The following is an 11,210-nucleotide window of genomic DNA, read 5'->3' as shown; positions in this document are numbered from 1 at the left end:
TGCAGTTATCCTTTGTTTTATTCGCCAGTCAGACACACAAAAACAAAACGACACATTTCTGGAAAACGACTGTTTGCCCAGTCCGTCAGCTGTAACCGGCTCGGCTTCGGACTCCGGCGCTCGCTGAGGGCCACAGTGGAGCACAGATAACCCTGATCGGCCCCCCGGTGGGGAAAGTCAGCAGCAAAGTGACGAAACATGAAACCAGATTCTCCAGGCGAATGGAAATACTGTTAGAGTTCAGGTTTAACTGAAGAGGCGACTCCAATTATTAAACGATAATTTGCTGCGGCACAAAGTCTTCAGGCAAACATCTTGGCATAGATCTTCTTCTCTTTCTCCTTCTCCTCTTGGATTTTGAGTTGGACTTTCTTCATCTCGTTGATGATGGCTGCAGAGGAAGAGGTTGGAAGGTTTATTTGGCTGAACTGGATCTGAAACGGTTCTAGTGTGGCTCTGCGTTTTTCTGACTCTGAATGTTACGTAGAAATACTGATGAAGATCAGCGTCTCCAAAGCTTCTACTGAACGGAGACGTTTCACCGCCAGGATTCATAAATTATAAAACGGACTACAGACGTAATTAATCTTTTCATTAGGCTTTCATATTTCCCACCATTACCACTTTATGGTTTCTAAACTTACCGGAAAACTATGTGGAATATTTCAATAGAAATTAATATAAACAGAAGATTTTAATGACTGTAAAAATAAATAATAATTGTATAAATAATAAAGAGCTTACCTTTGTCTTCTGGAGCGATTCCCTGAGCTTTCTTTAGATCGGCCTAGAGCAAGAAAATACTCCAGATTACATCATAATGCATAAACAATTTAAAAGTATAAATGACACTCTTGTTTGCTGAATAATCATTTTATTTTCCCTTCAGTTGTGTTCAAAATAAGTTAAAACAAAGCGGAATGCAGCTCATAAGTTCTAGTTTTTAATTTATATACAATGGGGTCTCTGCACATTTTATTAAAAAAAAAGATCAAATATGTTTAATGTTCAGAAAACAGGGAAAATATTAGACCAAAAAAAGAAAGAAAGCTAATATTTAGTTGTATAATGTGTGTTGGTCCACCTCATCCACTGATCTCTGCCCTAAAAACCTACAAGTTCTACTGGGAGTGAAATGCCTTTTGGGTCGTTGTCGAGTCCAAACACTCGAACATTTAGTCTCCAGCAAAGAACTCAACCAAACCCGATTTCTCCCTGGGATGCGATAAAAAGACCCGACACAAAGGTATGAGCGACCGTCCCACAGCATGATACCGACGCCACCGTGCTTCAGTGAACTGTGGGTCATGTTCTGATTGTTGCAGGCAGCGCTGGACCTTGGTTGCTCACCTTTAAGGTGATCTTTCGATCATTTATCTGGACTCCATGCTGCTATTCTTTTGAACACTACCTTTGTAATTGCATTTCTATTATAACGCTATAATTTGGCATTTACAGATATAATTTATATCAAAAACAGTTTGTCTGCCATTATTTTGAACACAGCTGTGTAAAAAATAAAAACTCATCCCCAGCTTCGTGTGCAGTTGGTTTCGTGGCATCCGTTACTAAAGCTGATCTGAACGCTCACCTCTCCACAGCCATGAAAGAGAGGAAGTGCTTACCAAGGCTTTGTTATGCTCCTTCAAGCCCTGCCAGGCCTGGGCCCTCCGGAAAAGTGCCTTAGTGTTCTCCTGGTTTAGTTCAAGAGCCTGGAACAGAAACCTCATCTTTACTTGACCTCGTTAATTAATGCCTTTAAAGGTGCTGCTATGAGCCGATAACAGAATAAAACTACCGTATTTTTCAGACTATATGTCACTTTTTTTTTCATAGTTTGGCCGATCCTGCGACTTATATTCAGGTGCGTCATATCAAATTTAAATGGTAAATTCATATTAACCAGTATGCCTACTGAGCTGCGTATCAATGTATAAATGTGCGTTAATGAGAGCGATTGGGTGAATGTGGCTCTAGTGCACAGCGCTTTGAGTGATCAGTATGACTGGAAAAGTGCTAAATAAGTTCAGTCCATTTACCATTTAGTATGAACCAAGGACTAAACATTACCGTCTGTAGCCACAAGAGGGCGCTCTAGGCTTGTCAAAACTATCCTGCTCCTGTACCACTTTATAAGTTAATGTTTCAATTCACTTTTGACAACAAAGACTGAAAATGTTTGTCTGCATCCACGCAGCGGAGCGTTACGTGGAGCAGCTCTAAGGATCCAGACTGAAACAGAACATGTTACTGGGCTGTCTGTGAAGCTAACAGCAGCTAGCGCTAGCTTACAGCTCTGATGTCTAAGCGGTTTACAACTTCACTGATGAACATGAGCTTCATGTTGCTCTGAAACATCCGTGTCGTACTGTTAGCTTAGCACGTAGCAGCGTTACGCTCACGGTCTAATTTAGGCGTAATTTTAACAACCTTTACCGTAATGTGCTACTTTACTCCATTCATCCTCCCTAGTCTGCTCCACGGTATTCAACCAGTTCTAGATGCTGCTGTGTAATTTAATAAGTTGGTTTACCAGATTAAATGTCAGTTTTTAGTCTTTGATTGTGTGAAACAAACGTCTTAATAAATGCGTATAGTCGAGTGAGTCATTTTCCTCCTTATGACGCATTTTTTGACTGATGCGTCTTATATTCTGAGGCCACTTATAGTCTGAATAATACGGTAGTTGGTAGCAGTAAAGGAACCACGGCTCGTTGCTCCGGTCACCTCGTCGCAGCTCTCCAGCGCCTCCTGCCAGAGCTGCAGCTTCAGTTTACAGGCTGCCGTGTTGAGGAAGCAGCTGACGGCGGTGGGCTCCAGCTTCTTCTGCTCCTCTTCCTCGTCCAGCAGCTCGCCGCTCGCCTCCAGGTATCTGCACAGAGACAGAGCGGGTAACAGCGAAGGCTAACAGATCTGGAACTAAAACACAGAACTAGGATTTTTGAGTTTCTGAGTGACCGGCTGCTAACCTGATGAAAACCTGATGATTGCAGTTCATTTTCCCACAGCATCTTTAGTTTTAACGCCATCTCTGACTTACAGTGTATTCTGTATATATAAGTATTCTGGTTTTCATTTATTGATCCCTACTCGACACACGTCTCCTCCACAACGTTTAAATCGCCTTTTTGACAGAGACTGTGTGCTTTATCTGATTTACGCAGATGATGGTCATATTGCTCAGATTTCTCTCCCAGGACAAATGGCACTGAAAGTAAAACACGGTGACGCGGCGTCTTACCGCAGCGCTTTCTTGTACTTATTCACCGCGGCTTTCCAGTCCTGGTTCTTAAAAAGGACGTTTCCAATATTCTTCACGTCTTCGGCAGCCGACAGAACTTTGTCAACCTGAAAGATTAAAATGAAAACGTTACACTGGTCTGTAATCTTCATTCTTCTCCTTCCTACTTTCTTGTATACCTGTAACCAAAACATTTCCAGCCCATTTATTTCAACCAGGAGCCGTTTATTTATTTATTTATTGCTGTAGTTCAGCATCTTAATGCCCATAAGGATAAAAGGTCATGAAGATGCTCAGTTGCCACCAGTAATCAGTTTTTATTAACTGGTATCATCTGTGGCTCCGTTTCCATTCGCTGTGGTTCTGATCTCTGTTTGGACCCGTCTACTCTTACAATAAACCAAAATACTTCCTGAAGCTACAAAGCAGTGGACGGCGAAATTAGCCAGGGTTCTGCAACCTTTCCACTATGGTTCTTAAAGACTTTGGCTAAAAACAATAAAGAACATATTAGTGTTTTATATCCAGATATAAAAACTGCAGATTTTAGCCTTTTTTTTTTGTCTTTTCATGGTATAATTGTGTTAAATTTCTCCTAAAAAAAGTAACCTAAAGTCTATTTTGTTCATTATTTTCCACAAAAATCTACAACCCAGAGAAGAAAATGGACCCACCCTCCTCCCCATTGTTATAGTTTTATGTTTAACTATATCTTAAAATGTAAAAACAGAAATTTGTGCTCCATTAAAAATGACAAACTTCTAACTCAATCTACTAAACCCTAGTAGATATTTTTTAAAAGGTGACATAACGTTGGCGGCTCTAAACCAGATTCATTTAGCTGAACTTTGGGCAGAACGCTGATCTGGACCAGAACATTTTGATCTATTAATCAGTTTTGGGCAATTTTCTAAAAAAAAAGAGTTCTGGGTTTATTATTTTTCCAAACATCTAAATAACTACTACATTGAACTCCCTATGGGCCTCATTCCTTGCAGAGTTTCTGCTCATATTCTAATTTATCGAGCTGCACATTGTTGAGTCTGACAGCCCGGAGCAGCCGGGTCATGTAAGGAAGCTCGTCTTCAGCCTCAGGCAGAAATCTGCATCGGTTCTCAGCAAAGGGCAGCAAACGAGCACATTTCTAAAAAGAGGCCGCCGGTGCTGGCGCAGCCACTGATGCTATCTGCCAGAATGAAGCCGTGGCCGTGAAGATCAAAGGCCGGCCGCTGCTTACATCTTTAAAGTCGATGTCGGAGTCCTCGGGGAAGTCTGGGTGGGCGTCTCCTGTGCCGTCGCTCGCTGCGGCGCCCCAGCTGTCCCCGTCCTTATGCTCGCCGCAGTCCGCGATGACGCAAGCCTGAGATCAGGAGAACGTTTACACAGAACCGGTTTATTCAATGCTCAGATATTTCTGACAGAATACATGTTTAATGTCAGCTGACGGCGTAACGCTCGCTCAGGAAACACAACGAGCCGACTTGGACCGCTCCACAGCAGAACCAGAGCCGATCCACGCCGACGCCTCTGAGACAATTTAAACTTATTTCTAATGAAAATAGAGTTATTCTCCTATGAAACTTGCTTGTTTTTACATTAAAGAAGCTTTATCTGCTGTACAGTCGTTGTAAAAAGCGGGAAAGTGATACACAGTAACAGTAAAATAAACTAACATCAAATAAAACAATTAAATGCAACAAACTACAGAGAATATGAATTATTATTATTATCCCTGACAATCTCCACTGCCATTTATCAGCTTGAAACAAGATAAAATGTGTGGAAATAAAGGTAAAACTGCTGAAAGGCATCAGGACAGTCTCCACCAACCCTCAGGTCAGATTTAATTAGCTTATTTTCGTTTGAGTCAAACATTTTAATGTTACTGTAACATTTTGTTTTATCAAAGCAGGCCTGTTTAGTAAATGAGATTGAAATAACGGTTCCTTTATTTCAGAGAAAAAAACTGATTAGAGTCAGACTGATGTTTTAAAGCCTTTAGTTAATTAGGATGATTTTTCTGCTTACAGCTGAGGAAAGCACGACTTCAGACCATTAAAAAGACATTTTAATACTGAACAATGGGCCTAATGAGAGGCATGTTTAATACCTGCGTAAAGGTCGTTACCTTTAATCTGAGAAAACATGGTCATCAGCGCACATACTCTAATTTATTGAATCATATTTACACACCTTCTTCCTCCCAACAGTTTTCTGTTGTACGTCAGTTATGGTTATCAAATTGATTTTTATTTCCTAAATGTCAGAATAAAGAGATTTTTTTTTTTTTAGTTTAGATTGATTTCCTGACTTCTTGAACAAGCTGTAATTTAATATGATATAAATGTAACGTTTCTCCTCCACAGGCTTCCCTCAGTGATAACCTGTAGGGCACGGTCCGGTTCTAAAAAACCTTTTTGGTTGTTGAACTCGGCTGCAGATGAGAGCGTGAGGCGGTGACAGCAGCAGGGAGGATTTAACCACCAGAGAACCAGCAGCTCTACGGCGGACCTTACAAATGTGGCCTCAGGGCTTTTTCAACACGTTCGTCTCCATTAAAAGAAAAAGGAAACTCCTAGCTACTCAACATTCAGCGGGACGTTTGCTCTCCTGGCCTGAGCCGTGTTCTCGCCTCGGAACCAGCGTGTCGGACTCATCGGACCACGGGGCCTTTCTACGGTTCTGGTGTCGGCACATCAGGCCTCATTAAGAGGCGTAAGCAGGGATGAGGCGCGTTCTTTAAACTCCTGACCTCAGCGTACGCTCTCTGCTGGTAAACAGCGTCTGAATGCGGCTGCAGACTCATGTATGCCTGACAGGCTCGTTAAGCAGGAGTCCTCTTTGGTGTTTTTACGTAGGGAAATCAAGCTAAGCAGAAAACTAAACGTTAAAACCAGAGGCTGGCCCTCCCCTGGCGGTACCTTTACTGGGGTGTCCTCGGTGGTTTCCATGGACTCCAGCATTTTGACAACGCCGATCCCTTTTAACACTTGTCCAAAGACCACGTGCTTTCCGTCCAGGTGCGGCGTGGGGACGGTGGTGATGAAGAACTGGGACCCGTTGGTGTTGGGCCCGGCGTTGGCCATGCTCAGAAGGCCCATTCTGTCGTGCTGCAAAGACGAGGAGAGCCCGCTTCAGAAGCCTGACGGAAAAACTCCTCCCTCCTCCTGAACCTGAACGTTTATTCTGCTGAAACCTGAGCTGCCGTGGCTGCAGGAGCCGACCTTGTAGTGGAAGTTTTCATCCTCAAACTTCTCCCCGTAGATGCTCTCGCCCCCCGTGCCGTTGTGGTTTGAGAAGTCGCCTCCTTGGATCATGAACTTCTTGATGACTGGCAAAGAAATAAAGTCACTATTTAAAGCCGAACGCAAGAAATAACAGAAAAAAATCGTATAATTTACAAACTGAACTGTTTATTAAAGCCGTTAAAATATGTCAACATTAATATTACAACAACTATTCATTGAAGAGATATAAATGTAGGCAACTGATTAAAATTTAAGATCCTGCTCGTGTATTACTCACATCCTCCACCAGAGGGCAGAAGTCAAACGCAGGGTTAGATAGAGCAGCTTTGAGGACATAAGGTGTTGCAGACCTAGAGGCGGTAGAAGTAACTCTGACCAACATGGTTGTGGTTGTTGGGTTAAATCTCAGGGTTCCTCCTCCGTCTAATAAGCCTGCTGAGCCGCCAGGCTTCATTTGGCCTTGAATCCCTTCAGGGCAGTCTGTGGGATTCAAACCGGGATGCAGCAGCCCTTGCTCTAATCACCAGTTCCCCCAAAGGGAGATATTCAGGAGGAGGATTCGAACCGACGCCTCCATAGGAGGCTGCAACCTGAAGTTGGACACTGCTGCATATTCAGGTGTAAAAAGTATAAACGGATTATTTTTAGTTGATGTTAAGAAACCCAATAAAATAACAAATAAGCACTGAGCCATAAAATATCCCTCTACACCTAAAGTATCATTTTGACTTGTTTGTCTATAAAGCATTTACCAATATTGAGTTTTTTTTGCCATATTTTTTACCAAAGCTTTTAAGAAGCAGAGCCTGAACATGAAGGAACCTGCCGCCATGCTTCCCTCCTCCACCAGACGGCAGAAAACAAGTAGAGGCTCCAAGATCTGCATGATGGCCGTCTCTGTGAAGTCGTTAAAATCCCCCAAGCGTCTGCTGACACGGCGTTTCACATGTTGATTCATAAAACTTATTTCTTCCACGTCTGGACCAAAGCGGGCTGCGTTAAGGGATAAAGCCCGACGAGGCGTCCATTAAATTCAATTAATGGCCGACACAGAGGCGTCCGCGAAGGAACACCCTGCGACCAATCAGAATGGAGTATTCACCCAGACCGTGGCATAAGTCATTGTTGCACCGCGGGTGAATAAAGCCATTGAAGGTGTCCTGCCTGCTCTTCCAGCTCAGAGGGGAGCCAGACGAAGGGATGAAGGCGGCTTACTTCTGTGGAAGGGGCATCCCTTGAAGTGCAGCGGTTTCCCCGTCGACTGCCCCACGCCTTTCTCGCCGGTGCACAGCGCCCGGAAGTTCTCCGCGGTCCTGGGGACGACGTCGGCAAACAGCTCCAGAACAATCCGGCCCACTGAGGACAGAGGGACACAGAAAACACACGTCAGACAGTTTGTTAAGGCTCACAGCTATTCGATTTTATATGTTTAAAAAAAGTTACTGTTTAAACGTTTGTTTAAAACAAGGAGAGTTTGGTTCTGGTTCTCTTTGTAGTTTTTTTGTTCATTTTTGCAACAAAAACATTTGACTTGTTCTGTAACTCGACTGCTGTTGTTTTTTCCATACTTTAACTTCATTTACATCTAAATAAACCTTATTATCTATTATTAGCATGTTTCCCTGTCTGATAAGACTCTTATCTGCTGTCCAGCTGAACTTTAAATGTAGCTTTTTTCATCTCTATGAATCTTTATGAGTCTGCTTGTAGTTAAAGTCACACACAAATTTCCCCACAGCAGGACAATAAACTTATTTCTCTTCTATTCTATTAAACTTAAGTAAGATGATTTTAAAAAGGCAATATTTATTATGTCTGAATTTAAATTAGTGGTTTACCTTTTGATGAATATGGGATTATTCTTAGTTCTTGACTGTTGTTAAACTATAAGTATGACTTGGCCATTACATAAACCAGAAGGGTTCGTCTTATTTAAATAGAATTATGTTTTACTGTAAATAAATAAATAAATCAAGGATGCAATATGCAAATTAAACTTTATGCTATTTTTTTGTTTGGGACCATTTTCACTACAGAGCGTGTACGGGCAGATGCAGCCTTCTCATTTTGGTATTCAAAGAAGGAATGTTATTAATTTCTTACTTGTATTTTTTCATTTATTTCTATTAGGGCTTAAAAATAAAATCTCTGATTTTATAATACCAAATCTGATTAATTGATTTTTACCCCTCCTTTTTGCTTCACAAAAATAAATTACAGAACTTATTTTAAAAGCTTACTTTTACATCAAGCATTTCATCTGGGAGTTAACCAGAATTCAAATCCAAGCTGTGGAACATGCTTGTAAAACAAGATGGCGGCCCTGCTGTTGTAAACAATGAAAATATAACAACATGCCTGCTGCTGCTGGTTTTACACAATGAGTAAAAACAGGCTTCACTTCACTTGTGGAACTTCAAACTAACTTAAAAAAGTTCATTTATAAATTAAAGTGCTTCGTTTTATGGTAAACAACGTTTCCTCTTAACAATACTTTGACAATATATTTTCCTAAACATATATTCATCATTGCTGGTGTTCTCTTCATGGAAGCCCGATGAGTGCATTTGCAAAAATAAAATCCAGATTTTCCAAAAATTACATTTTAAAAAATTGTAAATTCAAATTAATCGATTAAATCGATTTATCGCCCAGCTGTAATTTCTATTATTCATAAAATAAGCTTAAGAAATTAAGTGAAAAATCTTCAAAATGTGCCATTTTTTATCCTATTGTCAGAATAATCGTTTACTGAAATAATCGTTTTTGACGCCTCTATTATATTTAAATTTTGTTATGTCTAATGTAAAAGAGCTTGAATATTCATTTTTTATCATCAATTTATAAATTACAATCTAGTCTGATATGTTCAAGTAAAAAAAAAAGAATGATAAATTTGCACATTGCAAATTATCTTCCAAAATTAGCAGATTTCATTCAAAACTATTAATAAATGTAACTATAACATTTAAGAAGAAAAATAATACAGGCAGGATATTCTGTTAATTTTAAAATGTTCTTCAGCAACAAACCTGATGTCTTGACTGAATAAAAGGTCAATTAACGAACATTTATTATAACTTCTAGCACTTGTTGAGCTGGTTTGTGTTGAAAATATGACGTTTGAACAGTTTGCTGAGGTTGCGGGCTTAATCAAATTTAGCATTCCTACATATTTTCCATATTAAACAGACGGAAACAGGGGACGATGACCAGAATCAGCCTTAATCACCAAGTTTGTGGACACAAACATTTGACGTTGGTCCCCTTCTCTCTCAATTAAGACATCTTTAAAGAGGCCTAGTCCCGTATTTTGACCGTATAAAAATATGCATTTATTTGTGTTTTTTGCACAGCACCTTGGTCTCTGTGTGTTTAAAGTAAAAAAAAAAAAAATATTCATCTTCAAATAAAACAATATAAGCCAAGCTTTCATCCTTTGCCCTGGATGCAATCAGTAGACATAAACATTGTTGTGCCCAGATAACATAATTTGCACAGACACATTCTGATGGATGGACACATGGCCAAGAAGGTGGAGAGATGAAAAATGAACAGATGGAAGGATGAACAACGTCTAACCAATAACTACTCTGTTCTGATGGACAGATGAATGGAAAGTTAGATGATGGCTAATAAACCGACAGACGGATGGTCGACAAATAAATAATTTAATTTAGAGATGACGGATGGAGTGAAGACGGTCAGACAGACTGATAAAAGGAAGGATGGCTAGCTGATGGATCGATGAACAGATGCACATTTAGATTATTGGTATTCAGATGAAATTCTAAACACTATTTGGTTTTCTCCCCCAACTCTAGTCAAGATGAGGAAAACCCTTTTTTTATCAAAATATTTCCAGACTGCATAGGATCACTGCCCATTCATATTTTTATTTAGCCAAAAACATGATCACAGAACCCCTTGTAATTGTAAATAACTGTAAATGACGTCATCACGCATGCAGTCCAGCTCTGCAGACAGAGGATCTTTAGCCATTTGATTCAGGTGTGAAGGGCAGGAAAAGCTGCAGGACACTCTGGTTTAAAATCACCTGGTTAAGGGGACAGGATGAAGGGAAACTAGGCCGGCTTTTCACTTCCTGTAGCCGGATTTGACCACCTCTGAGTACCAGGACGTTCATATTTACTAATAACTACTCCACAATACCAGCTCAGCCTGAGCTACGCCGGTTTACCACCAGTATAAATGTTTCAACACCTCCTACAACGATGTAAAAACTGCGCCTGGGTGAGCAGCACAAGCCCTGACAGGTAAACTCCATCTTCACATCTTAACCGGCTTCCTCCATCGGCCGGTTTCATGCTAACCCAGAAGGAGATGAATGAGCTTCTAGAAGTCACCGGGGCGGATGTGGCTAACATGCTAACGGCTAAATTAGCCGCACTACCAGCTGTTACGGCAGTTAACGTGACATAAGAACCGACCTCGTTCTCCGTCGATGTCCACATCGAAGAAAACGCGAGGGTTCTCGGGCTTGGAGGGCTTCTCCGACGGAGCTGGGTGAGACATTTCAAGGAGGAATCGCGGATTTCTTCCAGCTAAACCTCAGCCGTTGCACCGGTGCGAGTCGTTCACCCACGCGACGAATGGAAAGCACACGCGACTTCCGGTGTGACGCTTCAAAATAAAAGCCAGCCCAGCTGACTTACCTGCGTGTCGATAAATACGGAAAAAAGAAGACGACGTTTTGTTGT

The 11,210-nt window shown here is 41.1% G+C and overlaps 1 protein-coding gene across 1 annotated transcript; it reads right to left on the bottom strand.

Annotated features, from left to right (window-relative positions):
- Positions 1–11,105, bottom strand: ppid (peptidylprolyl isomerase D). The gene is made up of 10 exons (XM_012870809.3): positions 10,941–11,105; positions 7,705–7,845; positions 6,466–6,572; positions 6,163–6,351; positions 4,479–4,601; positions 3,242–3,348; positions 2,728–2,872; positions 1,626–1,712; positions 745–787; positions 1–391 (listed from the first exon to the last, which is right to left on the bottom strand). Exons 1-10 carry the CDS (start codon positions 11,023–11,025, stop codon positions 303–305), a joined length of 1,116 nt encoding a protein of 371 aa, XP_012726263.2. The 5' UTR covers positions 11,026–11,105; the 3' UTR covers positions 1–302.
- Positions 11,106–11,210: the final 105 nt, after the last annotated feature.

Source organism: Fundulus heteroclitus, chromosome 23 (genome assembly GCF_011125445.2).
Source record: "Fundulus heteroclitus isolate FHET01 chromosome 23, MU-UCD_Fhet_4.1, whole genome shotgun sequence".
Classification (NCBI taxonomy): Eukaryota; Metazoa; Chordata; class Actinopteri; order Cyprinodontiformes; family Fundulidae; genus Fundulus; species Fundulus heteroclitus.
This window is presented reverse-complemented; position numbering and strand designations above follow the sequence as displayed.